Raw genomic sequence first — 26394 nt, 5'->3', positions numbered from 1 at the left:
ATCCCCAACAAATCTACTGCCCACCAAACTTGCAGACCAATACTGGCATCCTTTCATGCAGTCACATTGAAACACAAAAATACAGGTCCGCTGATCAGGAACAACCAGGCTCTCAACTGCCAGACAACACACCCGTCTGCAGAAAGGTCCAATAATCATAGTTGCATTGTCAAGCATCCTTGTCCACACTAACAGTAACATGATATATCCACATACACTAGTATTGTGTCATTCTTGATAATGTAAAAAGCCAGACAATATTATAAGAAGGGTGAAGCCACAGCCAGGCAACATAACAAGAAGAGCACAGCCGCAGTCACCATTCAGATGAGCAAACGGGAACAGCATGAGCCATCTAAGGATGGATAGCCCGTTGAGTACCTGCCACAATGCATGCCCATAATGCATGGCAACCCAGTAACAAATTAGGGTGTGGGCTAAGCCTCTCCCCCTTCCACTCAAATCAGATCCAACACAATATGTGTGTAGAACACAGATGCTTCGACAAAGCCCAAAGCCACATGGGATATAAACATTGTATAATTGACACACCAGGTCAAATCCACTGTTGTTATGTTACTCGTTATAGTTGCCTATACACTCATTGCTTCCACTTTCTCCATCTAGTATACCATAACGCCATCTAAATGTTTGATTTGCCAAATGCACATCCAACCTTCTTGTTGCATCCCACCTGCCCACCCGAGGGCATACCTTGGCAGCAGGACATCAGTAGTATTCTGCAGGAGCACCAGCGTGGGAAATGGCAACCCTCCCCAAAACAAACCTGTCAGTTGCTTGACATTTACTAGTTTTTTTAGAGAATTTGTAAAACAGCAGTGATTTTATTTGCTGATGATTAATTTCTGCTTTTTAAACTCTGCTGTATAAAACATAGTAAGGGATAGCTAAAATGTCTGGAAATCTAAACTGATAGAAAGACAAGCAGATATATGTCCTTATCTATCAAGGTGCTAGAAGACATCAGTAGCCATAAACTGAAAGTGCTTCAAAAATAAATATCTGTGTATATTTATATGAACCTTTTATATTATTTATGTTTCCTTAGAAGGAATTTAGGTTTCTGTATCTTTAAATGTGAACCTAGCTTATTTTCTGACTAGACGTCAATTAGAAAGAGTCAGGGGATGGCGTACACAAGTAAATGTGACAAGCAATAAGTAACTCAAGTTTCTAGTGATGTTTGTGGCTGTTAAATTGTCTCGAGAACCAAGCAGGAAAAGGTATGTGTTTTTTCTTTTTTCTTTTCCCTCCTCTTATTTGGTGACAAACTCATGTAGTGTGCACGCAAACACTCTAGTTTATGGAGTAGTGTTCACAACTGTCAAACTTTGCATTTTAAACATGCTATGCCTTATTTCTCTACAAAAGAAAAGACAACAGGATATCTAAGCTAGTCACAAGCATCTTTCAACTCCGGATGTCTGGAGCCACAACACACATGACTTATAGCCTCAAAATATCACTTAAAACATATTTTTTCACTGGACTATATCAGTATGTGCATATGGGTCAAAGGCAGAACATCTTTTAAGATTATTTAAAGTAGTCTTATGATACATCCTAACTGAAATACTTCATTTCAAAAGCAACACATTTCTGCCCAGCATCCAAACAGGAACACTTTTAACTTATAAAAAGTAATACTATCAGGGATGTAACTGATAATAAGTTATATAGCAGCCATTACTCTACCTATTAAGCAATATAACCATATACTGATTAAAGTATTATAAGTTAATGAAGATTTAATAAAAAGAAGAGAAAAATAAAAACAACAAAACACAAAGAGAGAAAATAAATAAATAAATAAACTATTTGGGAACATTATTATGCATTGATTACTCTGATTAAGAATATGAAAATAATAGATGGATAATAATGAAAAATAGAGTAATGTTTAAATTATGCTTAGTATATTGATGTGATTTGAGATAAATGTATTTACATTTATGCTAATTTTGACATTTAAAATATAATTGAAAACAGTACCTGTTTTGGTGTAACTTGAAGACAGTAAGAACTTTTCTTTTGTTGTTAGTATTATTATTTAGATTTTACAGAATATAACATATGTAAGATTATTTGTCCTTTAGTTTTTTTTTCTTTTGCTCAACAGTTTTCCAATTATTTACTTCAGCATTTCTCTTCGGTGTACTTATTGTCCAGTCCATAGATTCTTCATGTGTTAAGATGTTGTTGTTGGTAAGGTATTTTATTGCTGAATCTACTGTTTCAAAGATTTTTATTCCATTTGGTAGAAAAACTTTCAGTCTTGCTGGAAATAAAAGATGGACTTTCAGTTGCTTTTTCTTCAAGGTTTTTTTTATTGGTAGAAATTCTTTTCTTTTTGAAACCACCTTTGTAGAATAATTATTGTCAAATCTTATTAATGAATCATTGTATTTGATGGGAGAATTTGCCCAAGCATTTCTTAATATAAGATCTTTATCTTGTGTAGAAAAAATTCTCACAATTATAGATCTCGGCTTGTTCTTACCCGGAGAAGAAGCATTTCCAGAAGCTGCTAGTGATCTATGCGCCCGTTCTATACCATATGAAAGAGCTTCAGGTATTTTTGTTACATCTGGTATCCAAGTGGTAAGAAAGTTTATCATATTGTCCCCTTCAGATTTTTCTGGTAGACCATATATTCTAATATTATTTCTTCTTGTTCGGTTTTCCATATCATCAAGCTTTTCTAGTAAATATGTATTCTGTTGAAGTAAGAATTCAGTTTGTTGTTCTTCTATTTGGACTCTAGTGTCAATGTCACTTAATGACTGTTCAATAAGTGATATCTGTCCTTTCTGCTGTGTAAACATTTCTTGAAGCTGTTCCAGTTGTTGTGAGCACTTTTCTTTAAAAGTATCTATTTTATTGTCCATCTTGTCGATTTTTATTGTAAGTTCCTGTATATTTGTAATGAGAGACTGCAGGTCTTTTTGAGAGAAGAGTCTTGTGCTGTATTCCTTAGATGACTCATGCTGTAAAGCTGATATTGGTGCTGATTTTCCAGTAATTAATTTGACAGGAATTATTCAAGTTCTGACAATAAAATTTTTCTTATAGATGCTCAGAGTTATTAGAAATAAGTTAGTAATAAAAATTTCTTCAAATTAAATATTATTTTGTAAAATTCCTGTCAGGAATTGTATTGAGGTAAGAGAGCTGAAATGAAGTGCAGCTATCAGTTCAGCATCCTAGCCACGCCCCCCCTCTAATTCACCAAATAACTTTGATGGTTTTGGGGGGCAGCATACACTGTCCCCCTGGTAGCTACTCAACTCCTACCCTTCCTAGTCAGATTCTAAAGGCACTTGAGCCACTCTTCAAGCTACAGTCCTTCTGTGATACACTCAGGGCTTTATTCATTCTGTGATGCACTCAGAGCTTTATCCATTCTGTGATGCACTCAGTGCTTTATCCATTCTGTGATGCACTCAGGGCTTTATCCATTCTGTGATGCACTCAGGGCTTTATCCATTCTGTGATGCACTCAGGGCTTTATCCATTCTGTGATGCACTCAGGGCTTTATTCATTCTGTGATGCACTCGGGGCTTTATCCATTCTGTGATGCATTCAGGGCTTTATTCATTCTGTGATGCACTCAGGGCTTTATTCATTCTGTGATGCCCTCAGGGCTTTATCCATTCTGTGATGCACTCAGGGCTTTATCCATTCTGTGAAGAACTCAGGGCTTTATTCATTCTGTGATGCACTCAGGGCTTTATCCATTCTGTGATGCACTCAGGGCTTTATTCATTCTGTGATGCACTCAGGGCTTTATCCATTCTGTGATGCACTCAGGGCTTTATTTATTCTGTGATGCACTCAGAGCTTGATTCATTCTGTGATGCACTCAGGGCTTTATCCATGGCTTTATTCATTCTGTGATGCACTCAGGGCTTTATTCATTCTGTGATGCACTCAGGGCTTTATCCATGTACTTTACAGAGCTGTTCAATGGTTACTCTCCTGCTTAGCTTTATGTCAGTGCTTTGAAAAAAAATTTTGTTCACCTGCCATCCTCTGTCACTGCTTTTCACAGGAAAGTTTTTTTCCCCTACTTTGGTCTTGCATAATATGTATAAAAAGTTTTCTCACAGTACAATTAACTGAATTGCATGTACTGGATATTATGTGCATTTGTAAATAAATTCAGTTATAAATTTAGAAAGAAAAGATATACAGTACATATAGCTGTCCCATATCTGCTGTGCTCACTAAGCACACTTCATCTTTTGATGAAAGATTTTTTCTCCTTGGAACAATAGTTTTCCAAACATCCGACATTTGTCATCATTTATTTTCAGTTTTCAAACTGTTGAGCAGTTCAGGCTGTTGCATCAGATATGTGTTTATCTCAGCTGCTTGTTCTTAATTAGCCACATTTGGTCTGGTACGTGCCATAGATTTATACCATTGTTTGGCATTGAAGCTCACTACCATTTTTTCCAGTCTTTCTTGAAGACGTCTGCTAATCTCTCCCAGTCTATTTTGTGTCATGACATGAAGATCTTGCACTGTGTAGTACTGTTTGTGCAGCTCTCTTGTCAGTAATCTCCTTGCTGATTTTCCTCCTTAGCTGTACATACTGCTTCACTGTTCCTGCTTTCTCCTGGTCATTCTGTTTAAGAGATCCTGGGGGAAATCTGTTGCTATGATGCCTTTTGTCTCCACTGTACTGATCCATGTTCTGTTAGGGGATTCCCAGCATTAACCTATCTCAGATTCTCCATTTTGGTGGGCTACGTGTAGCTATTTGCTTCTACACTTCCAGATCAACAAATCTCATTACTCTATTACAGGGGCTACAGTCTCTTTCCCTAGGCCTCACTATGTCTTGCTAGTGGACGCTTCTGCACCCTTTTCTCACTTTTTCTTTATCTTCAGAGTTCCTGGAATACTTTCTTTTCAGTGCTATGTCCCTAATTCCATGTCGTGTGATGTGTCTTTTCCTTTTTTCACAGGTCAAATCCTGTCATTCCTCAATGACTCTTAGGAATCCCCACACTTTACCCAGTCTATTTTATCTTGTAGGTGTCCTGTTTAAGCTCAGGATCAGTCTTGCAGTCAAGAGCAATCTCATTTGAATTTATAGCTTACATCACTCATTGTAAGGAGGACCGAAGTCTTCTCTTTTGGCTAGTAGACATAGCTTGTATTCTAGGATGATTGTAGTGTGTTGGGCACGTGCCCCGGAGTTTCCTTTTTTTCACTGCATCCCACAGCCATTTCTTTGCTGTGTTGGCATGCATCTTAAAGAAAATGTGACATGGGACTCTTATTTTTATTTCGCTTACCTATTCTGTGATTTACAGTCTATATGTTTTGATGGGTTGCTCTTGCTAGATTACTCTCTGAAAAACAATAAAATAAAATAAGTCCCCAGCTCCAGTCTGTTCATCTATTTCTGGCAGCATTATGTTCCTCCCCTCAATCTATTTTCTAAGGCATCTATTTCTTCTCTCATGATACTCTTTTCTTGATCCTTCAGCAAAATTCTTGCAAGGCACTGGGGTAGCTTGTACTCTTCTTTGTTTATTTAATGCCTCATTTCCCTGCTGTCTTCCTGGATGTCATCTAATGTGTCTTGGTGCTTGCTGAGAGCTCACTTGAATAAGTTTGTGTACTCTGTCTTGTGCTAACACCCTGCCTGCTTTCCTCAGATTTCTCAGAGACCACTCTTTGTCTGAAGGATCCATTCTGACTGTTTTTCATTGTTGTACTTGTTTTTTGATTTATAATGCAGCTTTGTGAGATTTTCCAACTGTTTTTCTCAGAAGTGAAGTAGGTTCAGGAGAGAAAGGTTGGTTGATGGTCACTAATGCCATCATGCAGACAGATGGATTGAGAGCATAGGCTGGGGCTGTTAATAAGAATCCAGTGAAGGAATGACTGTCATTTGGAAGATTTGTCAGTTCTTGCAGGAGATGTGATAATTTGGACAAACCAGTGAAGGTTAATATGAGTTGCTGGATTCTGAGAGGAGCAGGTGAGCCAGTCAGTGTTAAAAACCTTTGTGACACCCCAGCCCTGGCCCAGTAATCAAGGAACCTCAATCCTCACCACTGGCAACAGTGGGGAATGTATACACTGGGGAGGATGACAAGTACACACACACTAAAGTACAATTTCCCTTAAGAGGACACAGAGACCACAGTCAGTCTGGGGCTGGTTTCTCCCCTTTTCTACAGATCCCCAGTAAGACTCCCCACCGGCACAGCTATATGGTTGAGATTTCAGCTGAGTGGCCAAGCGAAAACCTCCACCACCCTCTCCATCCAACCAGTGCTTTGTGAGCTTGGACACACACACACACACACACACACACACACACACACACACACACACACATACACACACACACACACACACTTTGAGGTTTGATTTATATACAAATACACACACTCCTAGAAATGTCTGGCACAGGTTTACTAGCTATGCCCCTTTCTGCCAAGACTATAAGGTAGTTTCAGCTGCCACCAGCCAACTCCTTATCAGCTACTGTAAGGCCCTTAACAAAAGGTGTCCAATCCTACTGTGTAATGTTACTACTAATCCAAATGGTAGTCTGACCAAGAGCAAGGCTATTTAGGAGTACAGTGTCACCAAACAGATATGCAAGTACTCTAAGAGTTTAAATATGTCTCAAAGATAACAGCCACAAAGACAGGTTTAAATATATTTAATAATAAATAATAAAAGAGAACTACAATACTCAGTAAGAAATCAGTTACATCAGAGTTCAAAATCACAGGAAATATTTAAAACAACATTGCAGGACAGTCTCAAGTAAATACAGACAACATCTAAAATACACCTTACTATATTCCTATCTGAATCTAAAAGAGTTACTATGCCCTAGAAACTTACTTACAGCAAGGAAGTGCAGAAGGTGATAATGAGTGGATGTTCTTCTTAGGTCAAAGATGAAATATGAAATGCACAGTTTCCCTCTGACAGAGTTTTTAAATATCAAATATTACTGCTGGGTTAGCTTGGATGACATCATTCTTTGTCACCCAACTTCAATTTCCAAGCTAAAGCCCTTTTGTAGCATTTGACATTTTCCTGTGAAAATACATAGACAGAGGCTTCTTCTGCTCATAGTTGTGCAGCTGTCAGAAGTCATAAAGCAAAAAAAAAAAAAACACTTCCACTTCTCAATCCTAGTAGTTATCACTTTTTCAAGGCAACACAGAGAGTCCCCTAGTGTAGACACCCTGTCTCCTGCTGCATTGAAACTAGCTTTTATAGCACAATTGTAAAACAATTTAATTTCAACTCATTTTCTTGCAGTTTTGCAAGTTAACTCTGCATGTTCTAGTTTCTACTGTTAAAACATATACATTTTCACAATTGCAATAGTTGATATACATTTCTGTTCTAAGCTAGCAGGGCATGCTGCTGTTACATTTTAGCTTAGTACTTTAAACACACTTCTGTATAAATCATATCAGTATTCAAAATTGACATGGAATTATTTACAAAATTCCAGAGAGCTGGGCTGGCAGTATTTCCTTTTGTGACATCCCCCATCAGGATCGTTTCTTGTCAATCGAATTGGAGATCCAGTGAAGTAAATTTTTTAGTGTGGGAGTGTTATTCACAGGTGGGAATTTACCACCTATAATGTTAATGCATTTATTGGGGTTAATTTTTTGCTTAACAAAGAATAGTTCTGCATTGTCAAAGTTAGGGATAGTTAGCTTTTAAGCTTTTAACTTCTAGGTGATTTTTGAATAATATTGCAATTCCACCATCCCTTTTGATTGATCTATCTTTACGTATAATATTGTATCTGGGAACTAGGATTTCATTGTCACAGTTGTTGGGTTTTAGCTAGATTTCAGTTAATATAACCATATCAGGAGAGTGGAGAGAGAGTACTGCATGCAGGTCATGTACTTTTTACCTATACTTTTTAAATTTATGTTGAGAAGAAGAAGGTTAGAATTGTTATTGTGGTTTAATAGTGCTGTATTAAATGAGGGAATGATAGAGTTGCTGGAATTACATTGTGAGGGAATTGGACCAGGGTTTGGATGTATGTGCTCAGAGAGACTTAGTTGCATGGTAAGACGAAAGAGAGTTTGACAAGATTGTTTTGAACATTGGAGTGCTTTTGGCAGGTTTGAGTACAATTTCTAAGTGGATGAAATTTGTTTGCATAGTATGCTGTGTGGCTGGTGTTAAAAAGGCTTGGGGCTATGTTATAATATAATATAAAGATCTGTCTTGGTGGTTTAGGGAAGTAGTTTGCCAGGGAGTGGGATTAGGGTTTTGCAGTTGATTATGATATGAGGAAAGGTGGTATAAGAGCACCGGCAATGTGGTTGTGGTGGTGTGTAAGGCAGTTAGATGAAACTGTTTTCTATTAAGATGTGGCATTTTATGTGAGGGATGTGTTAAAGAGTTGGGTTGTTTTGTTTGTTGTGATTGGTTGAAAAGTTTGTGGGTATGGTTAGCTAGCTATAAATCTAGGGGAAGTGGGGGTGTGGGAATGTGGGTAGGGTAGAGGAGCAGAGTGAGCTTGAGCACAGTGAGCGTGAATGGAGTGGGTCGAAACCGTCAGTGTCAGGTGCAATTTCAAATAAAAAACTGTTAGTAAGTATAGTTTTTGTATTAGAATTTAATTAGATACTGCCTAATTTCTGATGGGGCAAAAACAATATTTGTATGCCAATTCTCAGAGATGTCATGAAAGTAGTTCCCAGTAGGTGTTATGTGTATTTAACAGATGTTAGAGTCCAATTCCAATGGTAGGGAAATTAGATATTTTAGACAAAGTGGCTACAGTCCAATCGACTAGATGAAATAATAGTCAACTTTCTATTAAAATTGTACCAACATTAAAGTACAGCAAGTAGCGATCTGATCTTTCAGATTAATGGCTGCTCTATCTAGTCTAACATGCCCAATTTATACAGTGGGGTAGGGGGAAGTATGCCTTGCTGCTGACCCAGGCAAATTAAGCTCCCTGTGCACCCAGGCTAACATAGGGCTTAACACTGAGCAGTGTAAAATAGTAATAACATACACTAACTTTCCCCAAAATGTTCCCATTCACTGTTAGGTTTCAGTTTATTTGTGTGGAGTGAATGGAGCAAATGCTAGTCAGTAAATGCAGTCTCCCTTGAATTGTGCTTTACTTGGTTGTGCAGGGGTGATTTTGAGACCTGAGGGAAGGTAGGTAGAAACTAGCTTTCCCAAAAATGTTCCTATACACTGTTAGGTTTCAGTTTATTTACCTGGAGTCAATGGAGTGGACACTAGTCAAAATGCAATCTTCCTTGACTTGTGCTTTACTGGAATGTGTATGGGTACTTTTGAGACCCGAGGGAAGGTAGGAAGAAATATATCAGTAACCGCAATAGATCATTAATGCAAAAATACAGGTGTGACGCCGCCATTTGCGGAACTCAGAACTATATCAGTGCTCAGTATACATTCACCCCAAAAATGTTACCATACCTCTCAACCTCTAAAAGCAAGAAACCTGGACAAAGCCATAAATAAAAGTGGGACAAATGCCCAAAAATAGGGACCATTTTTAAATATTGCTCTTACAAACCTAGAAAGCTAATAGAATAACATGTATTGTATTAGCATGAATTTTCTGAAGGTTATGAAGTCCAAAACTCAAATGTCTGTCATTATTTTCTAACTTTAGTCTTTAATGATTTGCCACTAATTTGCCAGAAAACCACAATTGTATGAAAAATGGACCAAAAATATAAGGCAAATATCTGGACATTCTGCGAAAATCCATATAGCAGAGAGGTATGGATGTTACATTCAGTTTTTACTTGCACACATACCTCTCAACTTGGAAACATCAAAAATCTGGACAAGGCCCATGAAAAATAGGTACAAATCTGTACACTGATTAACATCTAATTTGCATACATATTTATGTAACCCCACCCACTCCAATGGAATTGTGGGATACCAACTTTCAAACACAAACTGAAGAAAAGACAACCAAAATATGGCACCAGCATCCCCCTGCAGCCATTACAGTGTCCCATTACCTGGCAATTTTGCCCCATTTACCATAAACGCTAATGTGTACATACTAACTAAACCACGGTGGTACAGCGGTAGCATTGTTCCCTCACAGCAAGAGGTTCTCCCATTTGATTCTCAGCTGGAGTGCAGGGAGTGTCTTCTTTGTGGAGTCTGCATGTCCTCCCCACAGTTGGGTAGCATTTGAAAGACATGCGTAAATGGGCATGCCTTCATTGAAGGTTGGACATCGAGCTGGCACCTCGGCATTCGTGAAAATCTACTGCAATCATTAATGGACCGTAGTTTCGCTGTGGTGACCGCTATCTGGGAAAAGCCAAAAGACACAACAACTAATGTGTGCATACTGCTTTACTTCTACACTGATTATTTGGATTTTACTTTTATATTTTACAGCACAACAATGCACAAACACTAATAGACATCTGGTAAACAAAACAATACTGTCTCACAATGAAAATAGACTTGGCATTAAAACTTCTTTGTCCTTGAAACTCACATTCATTGAAACAGCATTGTAACCCACACCACATCCAAAGAAAATGCATCTGGCCAGTGGTGGATAAAGATTACCTTTCAGCTGTTTTCAAATCATTGGCCCCTTGCACACAAAACAAGAAACATACATGTGTTCTTTTCTTTGATACACCTTCCTGACTTGATTAAATCATATTCCTTGTATAATACAACACACTTGTATAATGCAACACACGTGTTAGACAGAGCGCATTTTAAATTTATTGTTTGAACATTTTTCCAGTAGGCTGCCCTGTAGGCAATGAAACAAAATGCATGAACCAATAATGACAAAACTGCCCAATTCAGAACATTTCCATCCTAAATGTCTACTTCCACATCCACACTATAAATAGAATGACAGTACTGTAAGCCATAGGCATCTTGCACAGCATCTTGCACTTACTTTCAATTTCATTTTTTTTGGAGTGGGGGCAAACGGTCAAAAACCAGGGACACATTTTATACATTGCTTGTATAATTTTGTAAAGTTGCTAGAATAAAATGTGTTACCACCATGCATTTCACTGGCAAGTTTTGAACCTGGGACCCTATGCACTACAGTCAGAGCAACATACCACTGTGCCAAATCAGCAGCTTCCTGAAAAATAGGAAGACTGAAACTTAATAGCTATCATTTAGTGAATTCATTTCTCACTTCTCACCATAGCTCTCAACCTCTTAGCACAAAAAACCTGGATAAAGCCAATAATGGGGGAATACAAATTCAGTTCTCACTTCTCACCATTGCTCTCAACCTCTTAGCACAAAAAACCTGGAAAAACAAAGTCAATAATGGGGGAATACAAATTCAGTTCTCGCTTCTCACCATAGCTATCAACTCTTAGCACAAAAAACCTGGATAAAGCTCACAAGTGGTGGTGGCTAGGGACTTACCAGGGGCAAATTTTAAACATTGCTTGTATAATTTTCTAAAGTTGCTAGAATAAAATGTTGTGTTACCACCATGCATTTCACTAGCAAGTCTTGAACCCAAGACCCTATGCACTACAGTCAGAGCAACATACTACTATGCCAAATCAGCAGCTTCCTGAAAAATAAGAAGACTGAAACTTAATGGCTATCATTTAGTGAATTCATTTCTCACCACAACTCTCAACCTCTTAGCACAAAAAAACTGGGAAAAGTTCATAAGTGGTGGTGGCTAGGGACTTTAGGCTCTTTTTACCCTGTACCCAAGGTACAGCGTTTGAGCCTGGGTACCTCTAGCCACCAGGTATATTAAATGGGGGGTATTTTCACACACACACACACACACACACACTGAATCTCCACCTCCATTTTGTTAGCATCATTTTAACTTGATATTCCTGTTGTTTCATATTTGCATGAGTGGATTTTTTATTTAGTAGATTTGGCTGGAGCACTGAGGATGGTTTCTTCAGTCACTTCACAGATCCTTAGAAGATAAATTAAAAGCCAACAACAAAGCAGCAACTTGAATTTGTATGTATAATCAGTTAGGAAGACATGTTAAATATAACTTGCCTGGGAAAATACTACTCTTGTGGTTGTCATTTCCATAATCTAATCACAAACATTTAATGCAAAGTCAAATGAAAATATCAGTACAATAATTAGTGATTATTTGATTTTTTCACATTGATATATGAAAACAGTTTTAAACCAGGGTTTATGCAGAACTGAATATACACCAGTATTAAGTTCCCAACTTTAATTTGGAAATTTCTTTATAATCAGTCAACTAAATGCACAATACAAGGAGCACACTGATTAAACACTCCGGAATCAGCAGCAAGATAATGTTTTTATGTATCTTTCTAATGTAAGCCACCATGACAAACTCCTCATAGAAAGGTTCATAAGTCATCAGAATCTTGATATTATCAAGGCTCACATTGCCACAAACTTAAAGTTGCCAGAGAAATGCATCAGAGAAACCTTCTGACACTTTTAAAAGTTACAACACATTTCACATGTTACCCCCCCACACACACACACACTCACACACACACACACACACACACACACACACACACACACACACACACACGCATATTTTCATTTTTTTCCTCTAGTTAGCTAAAGTAATGCCTGTGTAACTACATTCAACATTTTACCTTTTAAGATTAGGATTGTCAGGCTATCCTGTCCACATGTATCGTGCATTATCACATTATCAATTAAATAAACCCACATTCTCAGCTAATATCTTATCCCCTTAGTAGTCCCTGACACTTTCATAACACATCACCATGACACGGGTATTTTTGTCTTATCATACATTCTTTTAACCAAAAGTTCTGCCTCTCGCAGATTTCTACAACAAACTAACACATTATAAATTATAAATTTGTGTCTTCTTTTACTTGATTTACCTAAACTTTCTGGACATCTTCTTTATTATGATTTACTTTCCCATTAAGTGTCTGACTAGAAGACCCGAACTGAAATGGAATGTTTTTCTAATTCTGAAAATAATGTGGCTTGTAATGGTAAACTATGAATACACACACACACACCACACACACCACACACACACCACTCACACCACACACACACCACACACACACACACACACACACACACACACACCACACACACACACACACACACACACACACACACACACACACACACACACACACACACACACACACACACACACACACACACACACACACACACACACACACACACACACACACACACACACACACACACACACACACACACACACACACACACAAACAGACACATTCCTTACCTCTAAATACAGTGAGCGTCTTCTTCTAAATAAAATCCACATCCATCTGTTTTAATCCAGCCAGCAAAATCCTTTCCGGCTCTGGTGACTTGCCGCTTGCAAAAACATTTGAACCAGAGCTGGTAATACATACTACGTACATGCGCAAGCTAAATTCCGACAGGCTGGTGGCACTGATGTCATCACGCATGTGATGACGTCAGCTCGCGAAGTGCGAAAATTAAAAATTAAAAAAAAGCATGAATAAATCAGAAATGAAGGGGTGCCACTCGGGAATCATCGCACCCCATTATTTGGACCCCAAAACTTGGTACAAAAATGAGTAATTTGGGACAGTTGAGAGGTATGCTTGCACACTTATTTATTTGCAATTATAACAGATTCATGTTTTTCATGTTCCTGGGAGAACAATAGCATACTTCTGGAAATAAAATGTTTAAATATACTGTTGCCTAGTATGGACTAGTAATGTCACAAAAAACTGCCTCACCCTTCTTAATTCCAAACTTCTTCTCCAGTGTTAAATGTATGCACATAATGATCAAACCACATACAATGCCTTAACTGTGATAGAAGGTCTGGGTACAAAATCAAATGCACTTACTCAATTTTCTGTATTTTACACTGTGGGCTCAGCAGGGCCTCAGACAGGGTTGCTGTCCCTTCAGGTCCAATGCTGTTGTTTGATAAGCTGCATAAAATTGTGAAAAAGAGAGTTAAACCCATACACATGATCATTGCTTTGTCATATGTGTCATTTCTAACTGCATACAATACTCAATCATGTAGATTATTGTGTCTGTATAAAGGGTGAAACACACACACACACACACACACACACACACACACACACACACACACACACACACACACACACACACACACACACACACACACACACACACTCACACACACACATACACACACACACCACTGGTCTTGTAAAATACTTGCCTGTCTCCAGACTGAGTGCTTGTTTCTTGCTTTGACCTACTCTCAACAGCATAAAATAAGGTGTTTGTATCTTATAGCAATGAGAATGTGTTTTACTTGTTTCATTCTGTGACTTTTGCTTTAGTCATGTATTTATTTACTTAATATTTGATCATTATTTAAGTGGGCTGATCCATGTACCCTTTTCAGGCATAACCCAAGCCAAATAGGCAAAAGCAAAGCACAAGCAAACATAAAGCTTAAACATAAGTTTTCTTTGCAGGATGCCATTTATTTTTTGTATTTATTTTGTTTTTGTTAACCTTCTGAAGTAACATTTATCGAAGTAACATAAGAGTAGGAGTTTAAATGAGTGATTTGATTACAAGTTTGTGTGTACAGCGGGCATATAAATCAAACTAAGGATTTTATCACTAGGTCTACAGGCTGACAGTTAGTGGATAGGGTTAAGTGTGCTGTTTCTCAAGCTTCTTGTAATTTAGATTGTAGGGTTTGACTGAACTGTGTTCTAAAAATGTAGAACTATCCCATCTATCATAAGTACTGTTTTTAATGCTTGAGTGACCAATGATTCTCAGTCTTACCCCCAACCATTGCTCAGTGTTTGCTTTCATCTACCTTGTGACCAATCTTAATTTTCTCAACATTTGAAAATATTGTATATAGCAGTGTTTTTGTCCTTTTGTAATCCCCTTTACATGTTTGCTAAAAAAAATCTGTACTTCATTGTATATTATATTTACTTTTATCCTACAATATATTTACTATTATTGCAATACCATTTCTGAGTATTTAAAATAAATCTTGCTTTGTAGTAAACATTTAATTAATTGCTTTCCTGGGGAAAGGCAGTGGTTTTAACAGCAATGTGCTAGATAACATTTGATAACACAGAAAAAGAGACAATTAGTCTATTTTGTCTTCAAGGGTATTTTGTATTCTACCTCATGTCTAGTCCTCATATTTCTTCTTTTCCTGTTCCATGTACTTTTGAATGTATACATTCCCTCTCACCACCCATTATAGTAGTTTATTCCTTGGAACCACAGTCCCCACTGTGAATAAATACGTCTGCATTTCCATATAATAGTTGTTCCGTACAATATGCTGCCTGTGCCTCTTTCATCATTCTTCAGTTGTTCAGACTGGTCCCCTTTATGTCTTCCCCATGTCATACTTTGCATACATGTCATAGTCTCAATATTTTCTGATTTATACTGGGAAGACATCTAGTTCATGTAAGTGGGATCCTACCATACCATGCCTCTCAACTGCCACAGATTTTGCATTAGATTTTTGCTTTGTTCACCATAACATTTGTTGTTTGATGGCACATTCTTGAGGAATGCAGTCACTAAATAGCAAGCAACACTTGAATTTCAGATTATATATACTTCAAAAAATGCATCATAATGTCATACCTGATATTCTAACAACTTTCTAAAGCTATTACAGAAACAAAATAAAATTTGTCCCTACTTTTGGGCCTTTCTCTCACATTACTTATTTAGTTTTTGCTTTTTTCCTGATTCTTGAGCTACGTTTTTGAGAGCAATGGACAGTACTCTTTACTTAGATCCCATTTGCTCTCCTGTTGGTTTTCTTCTGTTTTAACCAAAAACAGCAGGAACACATAATACTTGGTGTAGGTAAGGCAATGACACAACTTCCCGATTAGGGGTAAAAATGTTTTATTTTAACCCAAAGAAAAAAATAAACATAGGTTACATACTTTCATCCTCAACTTGATCAGGACTTCATCAGAACCAAAATGAGCAAGTCAAAGTTAAATATCAAGAGCAAATCACATGATCTTATAATAAAGTGGGGTGTCTTAAAGTGAACCAATCACAATTAATCAATTCACAAAAGTGAAATACTATAAAGTTAACTAATGAACTAAGAAACACTCAAAAAATAATGGAAGAAAACCTGAGTGTCAGTATTTTAAAAACTCAATATAAATTGCATGTTGAAACATGTCTGGGAAAAGAAAACATGTCAAAAAATATTATTCAATAAATCCCCTTAAAGTTTTGCTGCCCTCAGCTTTAAAATATAATTAATTGTTATGTGTTTATTCACTTCTTGAGGTATAGAAGCATTCAGTTTCAATTGCCATATTAATTCCATGTATTCTAAATGGGTCTGCCAGTGTCCCACTCTCTCGTCAGGTACCACTATTTCAATGAAACCAAAATAGAACATTGAGAAGCCAACACATTTCAAAGAATGTTTATATAATGTATTGTTAACATTTTTTTTGAGATGTCATAATAATGTTCATAAATTATTTTTTGCAAGGGTCTTTCTGTTTTACCTATATAAAAAGCACAGTACTTGGAAAAGATGACAGAGTAAATCATTCCAGTAGTGACACAACTACCTTTCATAATGTGTACTCCATCAAAATAATAATTGTCCAAAATTATAAGTTCCTTGTCTAAAATATAAAGATACTAATAGCAGGAATAACGTCTGTAAATACCTTTACTGCTGGATGTATGAACAGCATTTTTGTATTTATTTTCTATAATACCTTTCAAGTTCCTGTCCATTTTAAAAACACAAGTAAGTTTACTGCCCACCTACAGAAACATGATCTCATTGCTTCTAAAAATGTTTCAGTTTCTCTAAATAATATCCTTAATCCACTACTGTATTTTAATACCATTGCTCTTATAAAACTCCTATTGCCCTGCCTATCTGTGGAGACTATAGTGTTACTCAGGTCCAGTCTAGGGGTAACCTAAGTACTCAACAATGGGGTGTGCCCTTTACCCCACTCTGCATCTACCTCTGAAACCAACTGATTAACAAGGATATGGGAACAACCTCTTTCTAGGAACACTATAGATAACCCACCCCTCTCCTAGGATAACCTCTCTCTAGGAACACAGTAGATAACCTGCCCCTCTCCTGGGCTAACCTCTCTCTAGGAACACTGTAGTTAACCTGCCCCTCTCCTGGGATAACCCCTCTCTAGGAATACTGTAGATAATCTGCCCCTCTCCTTGGATAACCTCTCTCTAGGAATACTGTAGATAATCTGCCCCTCTCCTGGGATAACCTCTCTCTAGGAACACTGTAGATAACCTGCCCCTCTCCTGGGATAACCTCTCTCTAGGAATACTGTAGATAACCTGTCCCTGTCATTAGTAAACAAACCATAAGTTGAACACATTCTAGTTAACCTCACAAGTTGGCCCTTGATAATATTCCTTTTTGAACATCCAAGGGTAACAACTTGAGTAATGTAAATCAGTATAAGGAAAAGTGGAATTCTAATGAATCATAGAATCATAAAGACCACCATTTTAAAGACTGTGATGTCTAAATAATTTACCCTATCCACAGTATGTCTGAATGTGGACATCAGAATGGAGATACACTTCTCAAAATATTCAATAAATAGTGCTATTTCTGCCTCAGAAACTTTACAAAGGATGAAAAAATCATCCAAATAAAGAAAACAGGAGTTCCAGTAAATTACATAGATAGAACTAAAGTGAAATATTTTTCCAAGGTAAGCATTACAAGATTTACATATATTGGGGTGTAGGCCCCCATTGCTACCACTCTCAGTTGTCTGTAGTATTCACCATTAAAACAGATAAAATTGAGATTGTGCATCTAAATTTTCTAATTCTAATAGTGCTGAATGAAAAAAAAATTCAAATCAGTCTCATGTGGAATATTGGTGAATAAATCCAATACATCAGCCATGAGAAAACTGTACCTAGGAATAGTTAAGAAATCCCAGGAGTCCTTTAATATGTGCTTAGATCTAAAGAGGGAGCATTTAGTCATTCTTTCTATAAAAACAGTGAGTGGAAAGGTTTTTGATTCTTGGGCTACCACAATCTATAAGATGGGTTACTGATGTTTTTATGGACATTAGGAATGCAGAAGATGGCTGGAATTACAAGATTCTTATTTAATAAAAAATTGTACCAATCTAAAGTGATCAAATCATGACAGTGATCATCATCTAAAAATAAATAATTGTTTCTATAGGTGATGTCTGTTTCATTTCTTGACATAGGGATATAGTTGTTTGTTATCTTATGTTTGTTTGTCTTTTGGCTTTTTCCCAGTAAGGGGTTGCCACAGCGGAACTCCAGTCCGCTAATGATTGGCAGTAGATTTTTACGAAACGCCGAGGTGCCAGCTCGACGCCCAACCTTCAACTTAGGCACGCCCATTTATGCACGCATGTCTTTTGAATGCTACCCAACCGCGGGGAGGACATGCAGACTCCACACAGAAGGCACTCCCAAGCCACACTGAGTATCGAACGGGAGAACCTCTTGCTGTGAGGTAACAATGCTACCGCCATACCACCGTGGCATATTTGTTTGTTATAACACCTCAAAAATCTTTCTAACATAGTCAGGTTTATCCACTAGTACCCACCTAACTCCTTTATCAGGTCTCATGATTCTGGATGAAGGGTCATGGCATAAAGAAGACAGCAAAATCCTCTCTCTCCAGGACAAATTAGAATGTTTTTGCTGCTGTAGTCCAGCACAACTGTATAAATATTTCTCACAAGCCTTCAGAAATATCCCAGCTAAATGGTGCCATGAAGGGTTGAAATTACTTTTGTTCTCATTTATGTCAGTATTTTCTGACAGTTTATCATCATTTTCTTGAAACATAATGGCTATATTAAGTTTCTAAGTGAATAATTTTAATTCAAGAAAAAGATTAGGTATACCAATACTGTCCTGAGAAAAGAACGAAAAAAACTTTCTCAAAAAGTGAAAAGAAATGTCATTAACTTTAAGATCACTGTAATTGAAAATATTAAAGCCTGCGTAAATTAGAAGCTTGCCATTAAGAGCAGTCTCCCTAACTAGTAAGTTGTGTTAGTTCTCTGCCTGCACTAAACACTACATATGCATTGTTTTATTTCTTATTTTTTATTTTTTGGGCAGAACAGTCACATGCTCTTTATTTGTGGTTCTTTCTTCTGGTTTCCTACCAGTACTGTGACATTCCTTTCATTGTATGATCTGCACAGTTAAGACCAGTATACAGGCTTTGCTGTATTCTGGGCTGTGTGTAGTTCCTGTGTTGGCCATTGCCTTACTTGGATAGAAGGAAGTTTCTGAGCTCACCAGTGGGAGTGGGGAGCCTTGAGCAGCCTATCTGTCCCTGGGGGAAGTGATCTCAGCACTTGAGCTGTAATTCATTGGTTGCCTTGGACCATTTCTAGCTCTTTTCAAGTTAAAATCCGCCTCAGGGCGTTGTTTTTGGCTATATACCCAAGCAGAGCTCCACGTGGTCCTGCAGAGGGGTCCTGGCAACAGAGAACTGAAAGAAGCGACCACTTTCCTGATTTAAGTACTTTTTGGCTTTTTTATCTGCATTGTCCTCTCTGGCTTTCATTTAATAAGATATAACTGTTTTTGTGTTTTCTGCTGAATTCTAAAGTATCTGCACTTAAAAGTAGCATTTTGGTCGACTCTGGTCGAATAATACTGAATTTTTGCTAATTTAATTGCTGAGGCTGCTCACTAAAGTGTGCTAGCCTGTGTAAATCGATTTTACTGTTTGCCTAACTGCATTTCTGTGTTCTTTCCTAAAAAAACAAAAAACAAAAAAATACTCCTTGTTTTCCGCCTTTGCTCGACTAGTTAAGACCAGTATACAGGCTTTGCTGTATTCTGGGCTGTGTGTAGTTCCTGTGTTGGCCATTGCCTTACTTGGATAGAAGGAAGTTTCTGAGCTCACCAGTGGGAGTGGGGAGCCTTGAGCAGCCTATCTGTCCCTGGGGGAAGTGATCTCAGCACTTGAGCTGTAATTCATTGGTTGCCTTGGACCATTTCTAGCTCTTTTCAAGTTCCCTGTATAAAAATCCGCCTCAGGGCGTTTTTATTTTTTTGCTCGGTCAGCTTCCTAAAGCAGTTATACAGGTGTAAACTATTTTATACAGGTTTTAACCAAGTCTGCTCTTCAATTTTTCCCTTAGAAGCTCTACTCAGTCTATTTAGCTGTATATATTAGCACTTGTTTTGAACTTCTATCCTTAGCAAGCACTCATAATAAAACCAAGCACTCTTACCCTAAAGTAAGCACCACAGGCATCCACTACCCTGTGAATACCCACTAAAGGCACAACACTCCTTATAATATTCTAGTATGTCGAGTGGTAGACCACTAGCATCCTCTCTTGTTCAGCTGGTTAATCTGGGAATCTTAAGACAATGTTACAATTGTCTCATGTACACAGACAACCCTCTCCTCCTTCCTACTACACATATACTTGTGAGAGATGCAACTATATAGCCAGACTGGAGGCTGAACTCTCTCAACTCAGGACTGGCAAGACCAGTCAGGAGGAGATGGTACCCACACCCAAAGCAAAACCAGTCACACATAAAACCACCACTAATGCAAACCAAACACATAAAAACACAAAGACATACTCTGAGGCTCTTGTAAAAAACTTACCAAAACAACAGAGGCCCCCCAAGCAGACAACCAGAAAAACACCCCCTCAAAACGCAACACCTACAACACATACCTCAAGCAACAGGTGTGTCACAATCACAGCCCCTAAGGCAAAATACTATGCCAGAGACATTAGTAATAGGTGACTCTATAGTCAGACACACCGATGTTCCACTTACCAGGCTGAATAAGGAGAGGGTAACGGTGAGCTGCCTATCGGGGGCTAGGATCCCCACATTACACACGCACTCAGGTCGCTCCAAAGCAAGTACAAGTATGATTCAGTCATTGTCCATGCGGGTGTGAATGACCTGAGACATACCTCCCTGGACTACATGAAAAGAGACATTGAGGAGCTCTCCGATTATGTAGCCCAGACTGGTATGACCCTGACCCTGAGCAGCATCCTGCCTTCACCAAGAATGATGCCTCAGTACAAAGACAAAATGATCAGTTTTAACAATTGGCTTAATCACTGGTGTCATTCTAGGGGATCCAATGTCTGTCAGCCTGGGATGATATGCTGGACGGGATGGCTTGCACCTGTCACCACTGGGCTTCCGGATACTGGCCAAGGCTCTTGCCACCCCCATAGTGCCTTTTTTAGGCAATGCTCAAAGGACAAATCAACCTCCATAAAAACAAAAATGGAAAAAATTAAGGGTAATGCTGCTCAACGCCAGAAGTCTAAATCTCAAGATGCAGGCACCACTTCTCAGTATGGAGAACATCGATGTCTGTGCAGTAACCGAAACCTGGTTTAAGGCTCCTGAGAGCACTCCAGCTACCAGGCTATAGCTCATATCATGCTTCGACCTCAAGTTCCAGGCCTTTCATAAAGGACACCTACACCTCTCGGTTGGTGGCTACCCATGAAGCATCAGAAACCATACAAGTTTTACTCACCATAGGCAAACTGCCATACAACTGGTCGCATGTTATAGAACTCCTCCCAATCCCAGGAATCCCATCAAGCATTCCTGAAAACACTATAGGATATGAATGTCACACCAAACACCATCATATTGGGTGACTTCAACTACCCCAACATAGACTGGGCCCACTATTCTAGCCCTAACACCCTAGCCCAAAGATTCCTGGAATTCATAAACTCAAATGCTATGGAGCAACTGGTCACTTCTCCTACGAGGAGAGATAATATACTTGACCTGATTATCACAAACATGGGGTCCAAATGTTCGCGACCTCCTTTTGGATATAAACTCCTCACTGGTAAGATCTGACCATAAGCTGCTCACGTTGGATGTACATATCCCAGCCCCACCCCCAGAACAAAAGACTACAGTGAAAAACTTTTCAAAAGCTGACTTTGTGCTCCTCAAGTCAGAAATGATATCCAAATCACATCCCAAAATGCTGAATCCTTCAAAAAGCCTTCGACATCTCCAAGAATGCATGGATCAAGCAATCCCAACTAAAACCAAGACCCTCTCCAAAACAAACTGTACAACAAAAGAAGGAAGCTACTGCAGGACAAAGCCAAATCCCACAAGGGAAAGGCTTCCTGATCAGCACAAGTAAAAACTACGTTCTCTCATAAAACATCTAAAGCAAACTTTGAGAAAAAGATTGCCAAGGATACCAAAGACAATCACAAAGCCTTCTTCAATTATGTCAGAACCTTGGGAGGAAATTCTCAGATATGCTCTGAGCTAGTACAAAATTCACTGACCCTACTGACATTGCCAACATTCTGGCAGATAGGTTCAGTGCAAATTCCTCAACCCCTAAAGATGAAGTAATTATCCCTGCTGAATGTAACCTACCTGTCATCACAGACACACAGGTGAAATCAGCACTCAACAAGGCAAAAACACAGCATCTATGGGACCCGATGGAACTCCAAGATGAAAAGAACTCTATTCAATCTTAGCCTCACTACAGGATATGTACCTGAACACTGGCGACAGCAACAGTGGTCCCACTCCACAAAGGGGAAATTCTACTGACCCAGGTAAAGTTTGACCAGCCTGGTCTGTAAGGCTATGGAAAGAATCATCATGGAACTCATCATTGGGGATCTGAAGGCAGATCCTGCCTCTTAAACCTGGTTGACTTCTTCGAGACAGTCACTAGTGCCATCGATGAGGGCAAGGCTGTCCACACTGCCTATTTGGACTTGGCTTTGACATGATACCACACTCTGGCATCATTGACAAGCTCAGCAGCCTAAATGTAAATCCATATGTCACAAGATGGGTAGCAAACTGGCTAAAAACAGAACCCATAAGGTTAAAATTGCTGGAGCCATGTCAGACTCAAAACCAGTCACAAGTGGTGTTCAGATGTGAAAGCAAATATGGAAGGATTATGGCTGACAAAGTTTGCAGATGACTGCAAACTGGGTGCCATAGTTGATTCACCTGCCGACACACACATCCTACAGAAAGGTCTCAAAAATGTATAGTCATCCCTTTGGGAAGAAGTAATCAGAGACCTGGGGACTCAAGTCGATAGTGACCTCTCCTTTGACAACCATGTTGCCAAAGTGGTCAGAAAGACATTCTACCTTGCCCATCTCATCATGAAGGGATTCTCATCCAGATCAAAGGAGGTCATTGTACCTCTATATTCCTCCCTTGTCAGGCCCATGATTGAATATAATGCTCCATTTGGGATGTATCTCACTCACCAAGAGGATCATAGGTCTCAAACATGTGCCTTATCCAGCTAGATTAAAGAAACTCCAGCTCTATTCAGTAGCATACCGCCTGCTCAGAGGTGATTTGTGCCTAACATACAGGGCCATGTCCAACCAGGAATTGATGGACATGCTCCATCTCAAAAATCCAAATCCACCAGAACCACACGAGCTAAAGATTTCAACCTCTGCACAAATATGAATAGGACATGCTGGAGGGATAGATTCATAACACAGAGGTTACCCATACTCTGGAACAAAATCCCAGTTCATGTGAGACAGAGCCCTTCATTGGCACTGTTCAAGGTGTCACTACTAGACAGAGGTATAGTTTACTAAATAATAGATAGCCTAGTACACTACTATGAAACTATGAAACTGTACACAGTATGGAAGGTGTAGTGCAACAGTGTGACATCATTACATCTTTGCTTTTAAAAAATCTGTCCTAGAGTATTGTTCCCACCATTTTTACTGTTGACGCTGTCACCTCAGTCTATCCCTGGAGGTCCAAATATCCTTCCCAGGCATCACTGCTATCAGTTTTATACTTCTAACTGTCACTTTTCACTAGAGTTGCTGTAACCCAAGTGTAGTATTTAGCATATGTGTGCACCAAACCTCAACAGCCACCTTTCTCACCAATTAATCAGCCTTTCAAGAGTCATCCTTTAGACTTTTCTCCTATAATTTACTATTGCACCTGCATTTGCATAATTAGCAAAGATACTGATTTTTCACGGTTTCCTTGTTTACATCTGAAACAAAGAAGCTGAAGCTGAACCTTGGACTGATCTCTTGTGATACTCATTCGTTATTTCCATTCTCTCAGAGACTGCAATTTTTCTTCTTTTTCTCAGTTCCTACAGTTCTTCCAGTAATTACTTCAGTGGGACTGGCTTAGACAAATTCCATGGTAGAATCCATGTTGACAAAGTCTGCTGGTAATTCTGTCGTGCACAAGAAACAAGGTTTGATACTGATCTTTGGCCAATGCCTGTTTGGACTTTGCATGTTATCCCCGTGTCTTTGTGGGTTCCTCCCACCTCAGAAAAACATGCAGTGTTTCCATCTCAAAGTCACAAATGAATGAAGCTGTGGCAACAGCACAGACTTTACATGGTGTTCTATGGGGGAAGAGTTGTATAGACTGACTGCTTTGGACATCTACTGTGGTGGACAATATCCTAAAGATAGGACAACATGGATTACAGACTCTGTGCTATGGCAGAGCTAGCCATTCAACAGTGTAAAATATGGTTCTAGGTGATTCGGTCATGTTGACGAATGTCACCAAAATGGGCATGGGTAGTTACCAATGATAAGTGAGTTGAGGACCCAGCCTACTCCAACCTACACCAGGGACCCATGCTAATGGTGAGAGGGGTGTATGTTCCTCTGTTGGTCAATGTGTGCCCACCATAAAGCCCCTCAGCCCTATTGCAATGTGCTCAGTCTGAATTACCTGGGATAGCTCTGTTGAACAAAAGCTGGATGTAAAACCAATCAACCTGTCAAACAAGAACTAAGAATTGCTGCACTCAGTGTAGGTTTACTGACAGAATAGAGCTTGGAAGTGGATGACATGATGTTACAGAGGAGGCTAGACATCCTATGTATCTACAAACTGAACTTTGAGATGCAACGGAAACTCCAAATACAAACAAAAAAATGGCTCACAGTAGCCTCCACTTCAACAGATAGTTTATTAAATTAAAATTAAAAACAGACTGTAAACAACCATTCTAGTATAAAGCGTTTTTCGTCCAGTGAAGTTACCGGACTTCTTCAGATACAAAAACACATATCAAATAGTCCCTTTTAATATTTAAATATTTCAACAATCATCTGTGTATTAGATTAATTAATCAATTAATTGCAGTTAACCCTTCCTATGCCTATCAATAAAATGCATTGTAGCCAAGAGGTTCGTTAAAACCAAGAAGTTCATTAAAAAATTTTAAAAATTACATTTAATATACATTTAATTTTACTGTTCTCCTATGCCAGTTAAAAGTAACAGACTTGATATATTATAAATATATTATTTAAACAACCTATCAATTCCTAAAAAATGTATATGAATCAATATTAATAATAGTGTATATGTGTATATATATATATATATATATATATATATATATATATATATATATATATATATTAAAACATTAATGTATAAAAACATACAAAGATTTTTTTTATGTATAAATATAAGCAACACATTGTTTTACATAATATTTGTGTGACCAGTGGTTCTGTCTTCCATCCTCACATTTCGCATTCTAGAATGTATCCATAAACATAAATCTGAAATTTGAAGTGGGTCTCCCTTCACCTACTTATACTTTTCAATTTCAAAACACAGGTCAAGGAATATATTTTATTAATCCCTGGGTATTGACAGGAGTCCAATCTAAGTTGCCACATAAGTTCACGCTCTTCTAGTAGCAAACTTAGTGGTCCCCCTCTATAATTGTCATCTATTGACACTTGGTCTATGGCTCTAAATTTGAAAAAAAATGGAGGGGGTATTCACTACAATGTTTTGCTAAGGCATTCTCTAGTTTATGTTTGCCTATAGCATGCACGTGTTCGTAAATGCGTTCCTTCAATTTACGGTCAGTTTTTCCAATATAGAAAACTGTACACCCCTGACATTGTGCAAAGCACACTATAGACTTAGAGTTACAGTTATATTTCTGTGTGGTTGTATAACTTCTCCCCCTTACTTCGAACCTTTCCCCTATATCAGTGTATTTACAGTACCTACATGACTCACAATGGAACATACCTGGGTTCCTACTAATAGTTGGCACGTGGCCCTCAATCCAGTTTTTCAGGTTTCTACCTCTTTTTGTAAGTAATCATTGGTCCATCCCCTACTTTGTCCATTATATCTCTGTCAGTAGATAGTAAATGCCAATTCTTCCATAATATTTTCTGTTTCTCTTTGGAAAATGAATTAAATGTTGTAATAAAACTATACTTGTATCT

General features: G+C 38.3%; 1 protein-coding gene across 1 annotated transcript in view; it reads right to left on the bottom strand.

The window, feature by feature from the left end:
* The window catches only part of LOC122795024 (ribonuclease inhibitor-like), a 553493-nt gene that overhangs the window by 241064 nt on the left and 286035 nt on the right, over positions 1-26394 (bottom strand). Inside the window, exon 8 of the mRNA XM_044063606.1 lies at positions 13927-14013. Within this exon, the coding sequence (XP_043919541.1) occupies positions 13927-14013 (87 nt within the window). The remainder of the gene's footprint in view (positions 1-13926; positions 14014-26394) is intronic.

Source organism: Protopterus annectens, chromosome 2.part1, assembly GCF_019279795.1.
Source record: "Protopterus annectens isolate FY-2018-M chromosome 2.part1, PAN1.0, whole genome shotgun sequence".
Classification (NCBI taxonomy): domain Eukaryota; kingdom Metazoa; phylum Chordata; order Ceratodontiformes; family Protopteridae; genus Protopterus; species Protopterus annectens.
The sequence above is the reverse complement of the archived record's forward strand: the minus strand, read 5'-3'. Positions and strand labels throughout refer to the sequence as shown.